At 38.1% G+C, this 16355-nt stretch overlaps 1 protein-coding gene across 1 annotated transcript; it reads left to right on the top strand.

Annotated features, from left to right (window-relative positions):
- Positions 1 to 1034: 1034 nt before the first annotated feature.
- LOC133294335 (G-type lectin S-receptor-like serine/threonine-protein kinase At1g34300) lies at positions 1035 to 3944 on the top strand. Its single transcript, XM_061493016.1, has one exon. It carries the CDS (start codon positions 1171 to 1173, stop codon positions 3688 to 3690), a length of 2520 nt encoding a protein of 839 aa, XP_061349000.1. The 5' UTR covers positions 1035 to 1170; the 3' UTR covers positions 3691 to 3944.
- The last annotated feature ends 12411 nt before the right edge of the window (positions 3945 to 16355 follow it).

Consider the following 16355-nt stretch of genomic DNA (forward strand, 5'->3'; position numbering starts at 1 on the left):
AACTCCTGTGCGAATTGGCTATCAAACCTTCTCTTCAAAAATCCGACTCAAGAAGACTTTTGTTCTCCCCCCTCTAGTATTTTCTTATTGTACTTAGCTGATATAGGTGGTTTTGGTAAATCTCGTAATATCCTTTCTTCTTAGCTTGTTGGAAGTAGTGTCCCCCATCTAGGATAAAGAAAATAAAAAAAAGGATATTAGATTTATTTACAAAAGTACCATCAACGAATCTTCGTATTTACAAAATTGCCAACACAAAAATGAGTCAAAAAATAACTTTTAGTAGGTTGTTCTGCATTTTTAGTTTTTAAAACAAAAAAATAATCATTATTTTAGAAGTCATTTTTCAAAACAATTATTTTCGAATAGTTTTCTTTTCCTTTTTTTATTTTTTTTTAAAAAACTCTAACTATATTTACGCATAGAAATCACACATGCCCTATAGGATAATTAATTGAAATTGAATTATTAAATAATATTAAAGTTAGACCTAAGAATATTTTTATTTTTTTTGTGGGGAGTCCTAATAATCTTAAATTATTGATGGAACAATTTTAACGTGACGATAACTCAACATGTTATTTTGATATGATTAATTTTGTAAACTTATGCTAAATTTAATTATATTTTAAAACCAATAATTGGGTTGGAACAAGTCAATCTAATATTTTAATAAAAACATATAATTTATGCATTATGCACCATCTTATTCTTTCCACCATTAATTAAATTATTTTACCAGAAAATATACAATTAAAATTTCGCAGCCACAGAGTGGAATTGGTTTTCCAACTGCGGTCAATCACAGTCAAGCAACAATGATGTTCGTGAAGAGGGATTGAAAGTTTAAAGCTTGACAACTTTTTCACTTCCAAACCGTGAATGACCAGAAGCGAATAACACCATAATCAACACTGTTGAAGATTCAACTCCATTTCCGTTGTAGAAAAAAAAAAAAAAAAATCCCAAATCTCTACCAATCAATAAAACGCGAGAGCCAATTCAAAGTCTCACCCCATTTTCAGGCTAAGTCAAAGTCTTCCCTCTCCCATTTAACCCCATTTACACATACGAACCAAAACCAAAACACACACCAACAACAAAAGCTTCATCAACATAAATGCATCGAACAACATTTTCACCATTCACTCACATCCCATTAAAACAAACATGTACCTTAAAACCCACTCTCTGTTCCTCACCCTTTTCATCTCCACCATAATCATCAACACCGCCGCCGCCATCACACCAGGCTCCACCCTCTCGGCCTCCAACACCAACCAAACATGGTCCTCATCCAGCAGCACCTTCTCCCTCGGCTTTGTCGCCGTCCAGCCACCCACCTCCCCTCCTTCCTTCATTGCTGCCATCGTTTACTCCGGCGGCGCCCCCATCGTCTGGTCCGCCGGTAACGGCTCTGCCGTCGACTCCGGCGGGTCCTTCCAATTCCTGTCCTCCGGCGCTCTCCGCCTGGTCAACGGCTCTGGCTCCACCGTATGGGACTCCGGCGCTAATCCCGGCGCCACCTCCGCCACCCTGGAAGAAAGTGGCAACTTGGTCATCTCCAATGGCACCACAACCCTTTGGTCTAGCTTTGAAAACCCTACTGATACCCTCTTGCCTTCTCAGAATTTCAGTGTTGGTAAGGTTTTGAAATCTGGGTCTTACTCCTTTAGTCTTATCAAAAGTGGGAATTTGACCCTGAAGTGGAATGATAGCATATTGTTCTGGACTCAGGGTCTGAATTCTTCTGTTAATGTGAGTTTGAAATCTCCTGTTTTGGAGTTGCAATCTATTGGGCTTTTGCAGCTTTCTGATGCAAATTTGAGTACTCCTGCTGTTGTTGCTTATAGCAGTGACTATGCTGATAGTAATACTTTGAGGGTGTTGAAGTTAGATGATGATGGGAATTTGAGGATTTATAGCACTTTGACTGGTAGTGGAAACCCTACTGCTAGATGGTCTGCTGTTCAGGATCAGTGTGAGGTTTATGCTTACTGTGGGAACTATGGTATATGCAGTTATAATGATTCCAGCCCGGTTTGCGGGTGCCCATCTGAGAATTTTGATATGATTGACCCAAATGATAGTAGGAAAGGGTGTAGGAGGAAGGTGAGTCTTGACAGTTGTCAAGGGACTGCAACTATGTTGACATTGGATCATGCTCAGTTCTTGACTTACCCACCTGAGACTCAGTCACAGGTTTTTTTTAGTGGAATATCAGGATGTAGAGGAAATTGTCTTTCAGGATCATCTGCCTGTTTTGCTTCTACCTCGTTGTCAGATGGCACGGGACTATGTTACCAGAAAAGTGTAGATTTTGTCAGTGGATATCATAGTCCTGCATTACCTAGCACTTCTTTTGTCAAGGTTTGTCCGCCGCTTGTTCCAAATCCACCACCCTCTTCCGGGGAGACTGTGAAGCAAAAGAGTTCGAAGGTACCAGCTTGGGTTGTAGTGGTTGTCATTTTGGGTACCCTTCTATGTTTGGTTGCCTTGGAAGGTGGTTTGTGGATGTGGTGTTGTAGGAACAGCACAAGATTTGGTGGATTGTCTGCTCAGTATGCTCTTCTTGAGTATGCATCTGGTGCACCGGTTCAGTTCTCGTACAAGGAGCTTGAGCGCTCAACAAAGGGGTTCAAGGAGAAGCTTGGAGCTGGTGGATTTGGTGCTGTGTACAGAGGAATTCTTGTTAATAAAACTGTTGTTGCAGTGAAGCAACTTGAAGGCATTGAGCAAGGGGAGAAACAGTTTAGGATGGAAGTTGCTACTATAAGTAGCACTCATCATCTGAATTTGGTAAGGCTTATTGGCTTTTGCTCAGAAGGGCGCCACAGGCTTTTAGTTTATGAGTTCATGAAAAATGGGTCTCTGGATAATTTTTTATTCCAGACAGAAGAGCATTCAGGAAAATTGTTGAATTGGGAGTATCGGTACAACATCGCCCTGGGCACTGCAAAAGGGATCACATACCTTCATGAGGAGTGTCGTGACTGCATAGTCCATTGTGATATAAAACCTGAAAACATTCTCTTGGATGAGAATTACATTGCTAAAGTCTCTGATTTTGGTCTTGCAAAGCTCATTACCAAGGACCATAGGCATCGGACCTTGACTAGTGTGAGAGGAACTAGAGGATACTTAGCACCAGAGTGGCTTGCAAATCTTCAAATAACATCAAAATCCGATATTTACAGCTATGGCATGGTTTTGTTGGAGATTGTGAGTGGAAGGAGGAACTTTGAAGTCTCAGACGAAACAAATAGGAAGAAGTTCTCAATTTGGGCCTATGATGAGTTTGAGAAAGGTAATATCAATGGAATTTTGGACAAAAGACTAGCTGATCAAGAAGTTGATATGGAGCAAGTGAGAAGAATGCTTCAGGCAAGCTTTTGGTGCATCCAAGAACTACCATCTCAGAGACCACCAATGAGCAGAGTGGTACAAATGCTGGAAGGGGTTGCTGAGATTGAGAAGCCTCCTGCCCCAAAATCAGTGATGGAAGGACCTGTTAGTGGAACCAGCACATACCTGAGTAGCAATGCCAGTGCATTCTCCACAGTTGGAGCTTCACCCCACGGTCCCTCCTCATCATCATCATTCAAGACTAGCGGTGTTTCGACCTTCCCCTCAGGACGGAACACTGACAAGGCAACTTCATCCCTTCTACATGTACAATCAGAAACATGATAGAAACATGCTTCCTTGTTTATGATTATCAATAAAAATCGGTTCACAGTCACATATGCTTGGGATTTCATGCTGGAACAGCAGAAGTAAGCTTTGCCGGTTAAATCCCATGTATTATATGATAACTATATACTCTTTGTTTCCTATTCTTTACCCAGATTATTGTATACTTGTTTAAAATAGGATGTTCCAAATTTAAAGTTGAAGCAATAATCCGTATTCAATTCCCGAGTTTTTGCTTAATGTGTATATTCATATGATGAATGAGAAGTTTTATATCTGGACTATTGAAACTCCTCTGGTCATTGTTTCAGTTTTCTGAACAATTTGTGTTTCTACAATTTTATTTACAACTATACAGTTCATGATTGGTCGTTTAATTTTTTATTTTTTTCAACTCTTCCAAAATTTCTATAATTGCTATCTCTGTGCTAGTCGCAATAACGTTGTTGTCTTGTATAATCTGTGTTGGCCACAGTTTCTAATTGCTGAATCAGTCTCTCCCCTTACATGAATAAAGTTGCATATATCTGAAGTTTTATAAATGGGAAAACGATATGGTTTGTGAAAAGTATTTCTGATGGGCTTGAAAATTAAGGGAGTTAGTTAATTATTTAGGGAATTCTTCTAGAATATTCAGTGAAGATAAAATAAAAGGAGAGGGAATGTATGGAGTGAGGTATGCATGTATTGACTGAATATTGAGGGAATTGAGTTTTCTTGGAACCTAAGTTTGTTGTTTCTAAGGGTGAGTTAGGGGTCTTTAATGTCAATTGGCCTTTGTAAAAAGAGGCTATGACTCCATTGAAACGATAAAATCAATGTGTTCATTTTGGGTTCCATCAATTTCATTTCAGTTTGTATATTCAGGATTCAAGTATTAAATAATCCAACCAGCAATATGCTAGTAGTTAATAACTATGTTTAATTATGTTTGTGTATTTAAGGTAAATTATGATATTATTTGGTTAAAAAATTTTAAGTCTTGAAATAGAAAACATCTTGATGAACTGTGACAGGTTCAGGCAATAGAAATAAGAACAGGTAGAAGAAAAACAAACTACTGACTGTAATATTAGTGGAGATTTTGGTATTTCGGTACACCATCTACTTGAAACGGCAACTTCAAAACATAAAAATAAAGGGAAGAAATACAAGAAATTGGTAAGACAGTAATAGAGCACATAGAGATGCTCTGGGTATCTGATGGCACCCATATCAGCTTTAAAGAAATTACAACAATTAAAACAAATAACATACTTGGATTAATCACAAATTGAACTAACAGCTCAGTACACATTACTACTACTGCAATATAACAGTGCGAACATCACACAAACTCCACGATTACTATGGCTACATGATAAGTCCATGAAATATGACTTAGAACATATGGTTGTTGATATGAAAATATGGTAAAAAAGAATACCTTTTGTGTAAAACTAACCCCAATTACATTAAGTTGAAAATATATGGAGTAAAAAGTTAATGAGCTATTTTTTATGTTTCTGGTCCAAAAAGAGAAGTGAAAGAAATGGTCTACCAAAGCAAAAGAAAAGAAAAAAACAAATGGGCTTGTGTCAACTCAACAAAGCCCAATTGAGCAACAGAAAGGAAAGATGGAGAGAAAGAAAAGGTAGGCAGCGTTGGACAAAAATTGGGAAAAACACACTCTGAAGCCATTGAACCCTAACCATCACTGCTCGAACCACTCCTCTCAATCCCCTTCACCATACCACCCCAAATCGTGACCTCCTCCTTCTGAACCATCCACCCAAAAGCCACAACCCATTCTCCCTAAACCTGAACCACTTGGATCTTAAGACAAAAATCAAGCCATTCCCCATCTAAGCACGATCGAACCAAATAGTGACTTAGAGTTGGTTACAAATCGGTTAGAGGGGCTTTTGTGGAAGGTTGTTATAATGCGCGTGAACACTCCTGAGATGGATAAGCGGTGCGTGGACAAGCATGTGATGAGGGAAACTCTGGCCCATGGCCCATGCATGTGAGGAGATTGAGTATAAGAAGTGAGAAAACGTTGTAGGGACTCTCTCTCACACCCTCTTCTGCTTCATCTTCTTCTTTGTTATTTTTTTGCGTTCTAAACTTGTAGTAATTTCATTTTTTAGTTCTGAGTTGTGATTTGTAAATGCAAGCATAGTGATGAGGTTATTTCCGTGAATAACTCTCGTATTGTAGTTTTAGATTTTTTCATTTTATTTTCTTTGTAGTTTCTTTCATTCCTGTCATTAAGCTCACTCCTTATGGATTTGAGCTAAACTCTCTAAGGGTTGGGTGATTGAGACCCCAACCATAGTGACTGATGTTAATTACGTTTCTGATATTAATGTTTAATTTCCGTAGTTCAACTCGGCTTTATATGTTTGAATGTTCTTCCATTTCGGCCGTATAGAATATGTTTGCGTAGGAGAAGTTTATTGGGAAATATTCTTCTCTGGAAAATGAAAATTCAAGTATGGATCATATCCATTTGTTCCATCTTATCCCAGTTCGTAATTCGAATTCGAAATCCAAATCCAAATTTCAAATTTCAAATTCAAATTCAAATTCAAATTCAAATTCAAATTCAAATTCAAATTTCAAATTTCAAATTTTAAAATTTGAAATTTCAAATTTCAAATTTGCCCAAACCTTATTTTGATCAAGTCAACTCTTTGACTTACTAGGATGCATGCCCCAAGGGGGACAATGACCATATTGCCACTTTTTAGGCAAAATTTTACCTGATTGTCACTTCTGAAAAAAAATTTGCCAAAATACCACGCCTGAATCCCGCTGGTCTGACAAGCGGGAATGGACTGGACACGTGTCAGCGTCTGAATGGTCAACCATTCTCGCTGGGCCGCCCAGCTAGAATGACAGAATGCTGACACGTGGCAAAAGTACAGACATGCAGAGAATGCCTGTGCTTTTGCCACGTGTCAGCATTCTGTCATTCTAGCTGGGCGGCCCAGCGATAATGGTTGACCATTCAGACGCTGACACGACACGTGTCCAGTCCATTCCCGCTTGTCAGACCAGCGGGATTCAGGCGTGGCATTTTGGCAAAATTTTTTTCAGAAGTGGCAATCAGGTAAATTTTTATGAAAGGAGTGGCAATATGGTCAATGTCCCGCCCCAAGGCCTCTTTGGCCTACCATCATATTTGGGCCCATTAGTGGATAAAACTCTTTCACCAGTAATGCCCCAAAAAGGGCGCATAGATCAAGTGGGCTTGGAGTCCCTACTCCAACCTAACTTGACTCATAGTCTTGACAAAGCACAATAACTCATTATTGGCCCAAACTTGCTATAACTTGCAATAAGGAATAACCTTTGTGTGTGACCCATTAGGCCCAATTAGTTACTGACATAAATAAACTTGAACCAGTTAAACTCCTTTAAAAAGGCCCAATCCATTTAATGACTACATGATACACTAGCAATGCTCTGTAGCCCCAGAACTGATTGAGTTGATCAAGTGATCTACCTTTCTGATTCGGATACCGTGCCAGGATTATCCCTCACATCGTCGGTCACATTTAGTCGAGAGCAAGGATAGGGTATCATCTATCTTTATTGACTAAATATAATATTTCACAGGAGCTAAGAATCTTCTTCTATTGACTCTAAGACAGATCATGACTCTTCATGATCTCTTACTATGCATAGATTCCCGAGTCAACTAGAAGTCATCTCATCCCTACCGATCTTTGTGAACGACTAATCCTTTATAGGGGATTGTGAGTGCTTTCGACATGTCCATCTATACTCATGTATTCGAGTTATACCCAAGAGTACATTGTTCTCCCCATTTTCAGGCGAATAGAGTTGTACAGTCAAAGTAGAACTCTAGGACATAGTATTCGATTACATCCTTAAGTCTAGGACGATCCGCACTACCAAACGTTCAGAGACTTTACAAATCCAATGATACTCTCCATAATGAATCCTTGTGGAGTCTCTAGGGGGTCAGTTCAGTGTTATCTGTTCTCCAACAGATCCACCCATGACATCAGCTAAGACATCACCATGCCTGCATTCCATGAGGTCCCTACCTTGTATCTCCATACAAGTAGATGATGTCGTACTAGTCTTATTGAGATCACCAATACCCTTTCTTGGTGATTCAAGACCAGGAACATATTTTAGGTAATAGACATTCAGTGTCCTCGAGTCCTCATGATCATGATCCCTATCATAGATCCTCGAGTGTACACCTGTTCTATTCCTAGGGTCTTTATCTTTAAACGTATATTTACAATAAAATATTGGCAAGACATAAATATGATAAAGATAAAGTTTGTTCAAATTTATTAATCATGAAATACTAAATAGGAAAAGGTGTTCATCTGATAAAATAGATTGTCTCTAGGACACCTATATACTAACATTAAAAACCCAAATTCACCAATAATTTTTATTGCATTTATCACTCCAACACATCATTCTAAGTCACTTTCATCTAATGCACAATTTCAATTTGAGCTCTCTAACAACATCAATCACACAATTTAACTCTAGGGCACAAATTATCAATCTCATGAATTAACCAATGGAAAGTGTTAAAACTTACTCAAAAGCTTGGCCTAGGACTCCTCCACAACATACCCAAGCATTGGAGAATCAAACAACTCCATGAGTGCAAATCTACACCAAAGGGCCGCGGGTTTGGGGGGGATTTTCTCAAAATCTAGGGAGTTTCATGGCTCAAGACTACCATGGTTGTGTTTGGATGGTGATTTCCAACAAATTTCTTGACAAACTTCACTTGATTTGATGATGATTTAATGAAGTTAGAAGAGAAAGAAGATCAAAATGAAAATGGCCAAGGGAGCGCGGGTTTGTGAGGAGTGAGGGGAGGAAGATGATGATGCACAAGTGACTTTGCCATGTGGCAAGGTCCATTTAAGTGGGGTGGGTCCCATCGCCACCTCACGCGTTATAAAAAAAAAATAATTCAAATCTTCCTCCGATTTCACTAAACTCCATAATTTCATAACCTATTTAGAAACTCTAATTTTTAACATTAACCATTGTCCTTTAATTTCCCTTGATCAGATGAATCCGGAGTTTTCTGGTCGTTCGGAGAAATTGCAGTTTTAAGCTGTTACGCGCGCCGTGGGCACGCTTCCCCAAACTCACTAATTTCTGTCAATTTTCATCAGAAATCACATTTCCTAGTCTTATATACCATTTATAACTTATATCCAAATCTAGAGCTCAAAATTCAATCGACACGCTTTACGGTGCAACTGTGCCGTGATATTTTTACCTGGTAAAAACATTATTCACTGAATTTTTCGAAACTTGCCTAACCACTCAATTTTTCGTTCTGAATCCTTTTCCAGGGTTATTTTTTGTCATTTGAGACCTCCTACTCAATTTTACCTTCCTAGGGTTACGTGTTTGGCTAATTACCATTTTACCCTTCTTTTGTATTTTAACCTAATTTTCAGGATTTTCACTAATTCTTCCCTTTAATCCATGTTTAATATATTAATATATAATTTAGAAATGTGAGATGTTATAAACATTAATTTCCAGATTCTCTTATTTTCTGTTTACCCAATTTAATTTTAATTTCTTTTTGAAATTCATTTTTGAGCAATTGCAAATTTGCTTTTGTACTTTTCGCCAAAAGATCCTTGTGGGAATGATAACTGGGACTTAAGGACCCTATATTACTTGTGGCTGCGTATACTTGCGCATAACTTGCATAATCGTTCGCAAGGCCAACACTCCACATGAAAGTAAAATGGCCTTGAAGGGCGTAGCATGTGAGAGGGAAAAACAAAATTTTTCATATGCGGAATTACACATGCAATTAAGAATCATGCTTTATGGCATGTGATGTTACCTTTGTTTGTGAGTTCAAAACTCCAAGACGATCAGTGTTAGGTTTGAAGGGTTCAAACCCTCTAACGTTGATCCACACCACCCACGTCAAGATGCAAGAACGCTTTCTTGAAAGCCACCAATTGACCACCACAGAGAGGCTTGCTATGCGCTCAATAGGTGAAGAGGGAGGCTAGGTATATGTGTTTAGAAGAGTGAAGTCTCCAGCATGAAAACTTCACAATAGTGGGAATGGTATATAGAAGAATTGGCTAGGTTCTTTTGAAAAACCTTAAGGAAGAACACACCAACTAGGCGCACAAGAGAGGGAGAGAATAATTATATCAAATCAGAATTTTTACTTTACTTATAATGAAAGTTGCGCACAAGTGAGTGAGACAAAGGTGGAGTTGTTGCATTTCAAAAATCCCAACAACCTCCCCTTTGAATCCTCATAAGACTAGGTCTTTATCTAGTCAAAATTCTGAACCAATGGTCATCATATGACCACCAATTCATGCGCCCCTATTCAGCCTAAAAAGGGTCCAGATACATTTGAGCTGTTGCATTCAAGTTTGAACTAACTAGCTCACTGATTCTCTCAACAACCAAATCTGATAGAGCTTGTTGGTTTGACAAGATGACAATCATCTCCCACCAAAATGGCGCCCCAAATCAGCCCTTGGAGATCTCCATTGATCTTCTCTTGATACAAGGGATTTGTTCCAACAAGATCTCATCTTATCCTTTTGTTATAAAACAACTTTTCATAGCCAATTCAAATTTGAATTCAAACATTTAAATTCAAACGTTCAAACATTTAAATTCTAAATTCAAATTCAAATTTCAAATTCAAATTTTAAATTCAAATTTCAAATTTCAAATTTCAAAATCAAAATTCAAATTTCAAAATTCAAATTTCAAAATTCAAATTCAAAATTCAAATTTCAAAATTCAAATTCAAAATTCAAATTTCAAAATTCAAATTCCAAATTCAAATTTCAAAATTCAAATTCAAAATTCATAATTTAAATATTTGATAATTAATTTAACTAATTAAATTAATTAGTAATGTCTTGGACCATCCAAGCTCATTAACAATACCATGCGCCCTCTCCCTCTTAGGTGGGCTTCTAAACTTCATCTTGAGCTAACAACCATTATTAGGCCCAATACCTTTAATGCTATATCATCATGACATTAAGGTGTTAGTGTGTGACCCATTAGGTCCAACATAGCCACTGACATAAATGGGTTGGGGCCCAACAAGCCCACAACCCATTTAATGACAACACAGAGCACTAGCAATGCTTTGTTGCCCCAGAGCTAGTTAGATTAATGACTTGATCATCCTATTACACATATTTGGTTGCCGTATGTATTTCTTTTCGTCTCGGTTACCTTCCCATAAAACCTAGGGTAAAGAAGCGTATCAACCCTTGCGGTTTAGGGTAAGCTTTATTCGAAATAGGGAATCTTCAATTTACTGACTCTAAAGGCAGATCATCTCATGATCTCTTTTACTATGCATAGATTCCCGAGTCCCTGTAAATGTCATCCCGATTTCTCCGGTTTACAGATAACCTAATCTCTCACAGAGATTTGACGAATTCCTTCAGCTTATCACCCTAGCCCTTGCTCTTTCAGGACAAGCCCAACAGTATACCTATGAGTCTCCATGTTTCATGCAGACGAGGTATATAGTCAAAGCATGTCTTCTAGAACACAGTCTAGTTAATAACTTCTGGTCTAAGGAAAGACATACCCAAATATAAAGAGACTACTCTAATGATACTCTCTGTGAGATTTTCTCATAGAGTCTCTTTTGTGGGTCTGTTCAGTGCGAGCTATACCCTTATAGATCCACCCACAACTTTAGCTAAGACATCTCCATATCTGTAGCTCATGAGGTCTTTACCTTGCATCCGAATACAAGTAGATAAGTCATGCTAGTCTTACCCGAGATCACTGATCCCCATTCTCAGTGTCTCTAGACTAGGAACATAAAATTAGGAATAAATATCCAGTATCCTTGAATCCTCATGATCGTGATCTCATCACAGATACTCAAGAGATACCTATTTTATTCTAAGGGATTTATCCAGTTACTCATATAAAATATTAACAGTAATATTGAGACAAAATATGAAACAGGATAAATTGTGCTTTTATTTATTTACGACAATACAAAGGTCCACATATGTCCTAATCTAATTAAAAGATTGTCTCTAGGACATCCATATACTAACACCACATGTAAAGAAAATTACAGACGCTTCCTTCACAAATATGATAAGACAACAGAGACACCTTCAACTAATAAAATGCTACCAATACTCCCTGATGCTACCCTTCACAAGAGAAACCCCCTCTCTCATAAATTTCACCATCACCTTTTCCTTTGATTCAAAATAGCGGATTCCTCTCTTCCTTTCACAAGTTCTTGCTTATATAACAGATTCCCTCTCACACGTCCCACTTTCTCCCACTTCTAATTCACCATTAAATGCTTGCCATCTGTCCATATTAAAAACTAACTCGTTTTCTCCTTCACCCACAGATCTTCCTTCACTATTCGTGCCTCCTATTTCCTCAACTAGGGCCAGATTCCCTTCTTCTAATTGGGCCTGAGTCATCTTTTCTCCCAAGTGACGTTTTTTCCTGTTGTACACTGTTGTGCAATTTGTAATCAATTAAATCTACCACACAAATACGCAAGTGCACGTGTCACAAGTAATAAAGGGATATGTGAGTCCAAGTATCGTTTCCACGGAGATAAGTGTAAGTAGTGATTATTTAAGTAAAGAAAGTAGGTAAAAGATTGATTTTGATGATTGGATTTATAAAATAAAAGACAATTAATAATAAGAAAATAGTAAACTAAGATAATAGGTATTAAGATGATGGATGAGATATAGGTCAGGTTCAATTTCCCTGATACAGCAATACTGAAATGATGCTTTAACAATGCTATATCAATGTTTAACTAGTAACCAAACACTAAGGTATGCTGGGGCTTTTGGCCGACCTAACATATATGCCCAATAACTAATTCCCACATCTCTATGGCCAAACTAATCACTGAATTGTTCAAGTTCAAGTTCTAGGCTATGTGGTGTGAATGATCTCTCTACCCACAACTTAATCAAGTTAACTTTAACCTAATTAATCCACACAATTCAACAAGGGTCTAGATTCAGAAACCTCTCGGCCCCAACCTCCTCAATATCGCATATGTATCTCTCGACATGCACACATGAATAAGATTAAGCAAACTCGTTGAATAACTAATTTCAACATTAATATAAACAAACTTTAGGCATACATCTCAATGTTACAGCATAGGTACTTTATCACCTAACCTTAAGAGCAATTTAGCTCATGATGGAATTAAATAAAACAGAGAAAAGGAAGAAAGAATTCATTGGAAAACAGAAAAGAAGATGAAAACAAATGTTGTAGGAAAACGTCGTCACTGCCTTTCTCTAGCACTGCTTCAGCAGCTCTTCCTCCTCCAAGAACCTTACTTTCTCTCTCTAAAAAGTTTCCACTTGCTTCTGACTTCTCGAACCTTGAACCTCTCTGAACTCTCCTAAAAACCATTTTTTAATTCGTGGGGAAACTCTTCTTTAAATAGGGAAAATGGTTGGAATGCTGGGCTTTAGGGTTAGGAGTGAAAATCCATGAATCTTGTTGCTGCAGCCTTATCGTATCCCTAGATTCTTGGGCTGTTGGCACTTACATGGATAAGATCTTGATCTTCTTGGATCTCTTATGCCAATATTGTTGTTGACCGAATATGAATTTGTTGTCCTTGTTCTTTGGGATTTTGGGATAGGAATACATCTTTTGAAATCGTCCTTGACCCTTGCTTGCTGGTGTCTTATCTGTTTGTTGGAAATTAACTAACTTTTGAATTTCAAAAGTTCAGTTGTTCCCTTGTCCACGCTGTCATGCTGTAGCGCTTGCTATATCATTACTTCGTCAGCTTCTGCTACAACATTCCTACGTCAATTTTTCCTGCAAAGATAAACACTTAACAAGTCATCTTTTCTTACACAAAATCAAGGAGTATTGTCTCATTTTCCATACTTAGTCATCTCAAAGCATTCAATCATAAATATACAATAATTAGCTCAATTATCATGCAAAGAGGTCAACTTATATGGAATTTATGCAGCAAATTCATCATAAAAATAACAAATTAACTCTCATTTGTGAGAGTTATCACACTCCAAACTCAAAACGTTGCTCGTCCTCGAGTAATAAAGAAGAAAATGATTAATTGGCCTGCATAAATCTGGTAGCATAATTGTAGCAATGACTATTATTGAAATGAGTAGTTATGATGTAGCATTCCAATAGCAATGTACACGTGAGAGTTTCCTTTCAACCTTAGCTTTTACTTCCACTTTGGGATCCTTGTTAGCTTAACTTCTCTTGGCTTCATGCTTCTGGAGTATCGAGTGGGTGTGTGAAGAACTTCCTTGTTGGCTTGATCCACTTGAGAACATCAAACTAAGAATCATAAGACTTAGTTGCTGTATCCATACTTTGCCGAACTTGAATCAAAACCTATGTGCAGAGAGTTGAAGGGACGAGTGTGCACCTTGCTTGTTTTTCTTTTGACTTTGACTCCCTCTTTATTTTTGTGGGCTTTGCTCATGTGCATTGCACTTATTTTATTTTTGTCTTTTGACTTTGAGTTTTCTTTTTGTGAGGGGCTTTCTTTTTCACTTGTGCTTTTGCACTTGATTTAACTCGGCTTCTTTCACCCTTATAGCCTTCAAAACTTACTCATATGGTAAGAGTCAAATCCATCAAACTTGGGTCCTAAGTCCTCATCCGTAATCAACTCTTTCGGCTTCTCTTGCTTTCAAGTTCATTCTATGTGCTTGACTGTTCAATGTCTCTAGTTGCCTTATGCCTTGATCATTTCAGCCTTCAATTCATACTTTCATTTCCTTTCAAATTGAAGAGCACTTACTCTCACTCTACGTAACTACTGTTATCCTGCTACAACAAAAGGGATCATAACAACATAGATAAGGATGCAATCTGTTTTACCTTATTGATACAGCTTTATTTTTTATCTTCTTGTTACTCTTTATTTTCCAACTCTTTTTCTTATTTTCATACTGTAACATATAACCTAACTTCTTTATTCAAACAAAACTGAAAATTAAATTTACCGAATTTAAAATCTAACTAACTAGCAAACATGTTCCTCTTTTTCATTAATTTTCTAAGTGATGTAGGGGATTACACGTAACAAAAAGAAATTAAAAGAGCAATACAACCTAGATTTTTTTCTTCTTCTTCTAAATCAAAACTATTACAAGTTATGATCTAGTCTTCATCTTTCTCTTCTTGGTCTGAGGGGTTGTCTTCCATGTTTTCATCTTTTTGCTCGACCTCCTCTTCTATTTCTTCTTCACCATCACTCCCTTGCTGCATCGACATTGCTGCATCAGAAGCTTGAGGTGCATAGTTGAGGAATCTCAACTGGCCTAAGATGAAATTGCCCATTTCCTTCAACTTGTTCATCACAAGATCTCTTGTATCCAGTTGGTCTTTCTCTATTTTCTTTAGCCTCTCATCAATCTTCTCCCAGATTTTAGCACCTTCAGCAGGTGGTGTTGTGTCATCATTTTTCTGGGGAGTCGCAGTAGCACTGCCTTGTGTTAACTCTTCAGCCTTCTTTGATATTCTCTTTGCAGCAGCAAGGGAAATTTCTCCATTCATTTTGATTTTCTCCTCTTCATCTCCAATTGGTACTTTGGCTTCCTTGCACAAACGAGTTATTAAACCTGGAAACCACAAGTAACCACTGTTAGCCTTGACACAAGCCAAGATTTCAGAATGAATAATTCGACCTACATCAATAGGCCTTCCATCCAACAAACAACAGAGCAAGACTTCTCTATCCTTAGAAACCGTCTCAGTGTGAGACGTGGGCATCAATCTATTTTTCAGAAAATGATACCACACTCTAGCCTCAGGCTTAAGTGTGGTTCTTGAAAAAGACATATGTTGTTGGGGTGTCACGGTCCACTCGGTCCCTAGCCTACAACATTCTTCTAGCACTTCTTGCAATTTTTCTTGATCGGAGGTGTTCTTCCACTCATAGAATTCATCCACAACCTTTGGCAAGTTATAGATTTTTCGAATAGTGGCAGCACTAAATGGTATAGCCTTCCCTCTCACTTCCAGTTTCGATGGTCTTCCTTGGGGTATATTGGTGTAGAATTCTCGGACAATGGGGAGTTCACCATCTTGCTCATGTAAACAGAAGGTTTTCCATTGGTGAGCCTCGATGATGACCAAAATATAGGAAGGGTAGGCATTGGAGTCAAGAGAGTCCTTGAAAAAACCCTTGTCTGGTGATGGTGTCCTCTTGACCATGATCTCATGCCTCTGCATTGCTCTTTCGGTGGAGAAAGAGGGGACTGGTTCTGATTGAGAGCTGCTCCCACTGGTCCTTGCCCTAATTTTGCCACTTCGAGTGCTTAAGGTCTCCATTGCTCCACTCCAAACTCAGTTTGGTTGCCTCGGGTTAAAGAAAGAAAGAAAAGAGGTGGGGAACTCCAAACTCAAGCCTTTGCTATGGCTTGAGTTTTTGCAAGAATTTTTCTTGAAGATGGAATTGGAAGAGAGAAATTTTTACTCAGAAAATCAATACAAACACGATAATGAAGGTAGAAAACATGGAACCTGGCTTTTATATTGGGGTAAAATGGTCAAGGGGTCACAACGGTTCACTGTTGATGGCTGGGTGAATTGGATGGTGATGTATCAGGATGTGCGTACAAGTCTACCAGCTG

Source organism: Gastrolobium bilobum, unplaced genomic scaffold (assembly GCF_033153095.1).
Source record: "Gastrolobium bilobum isolate Gb01-03AN ecotype WA unplaced genomic scaffold, APGP_CSIRO_Gbil_v1 utg27012, whole genome shotgun sequence".
Lineage (NCBI taxonomy): Eukaryota > Viridiplantae > Streptophyta > Magnoliopsida > Fabales > Fabaceae > Gastrolobium > Gastrolobium bilobum.

Bases quoted from the DNA above. Each gene is read 5' to 3' on its own strand.
- LOC133294335 (XM_061493016.1), top strand. From the start codon at position 1,171: ATGTACCTTAAAACCCACTCTCTGTTCCTCACCCTTTTCATCTCCACC.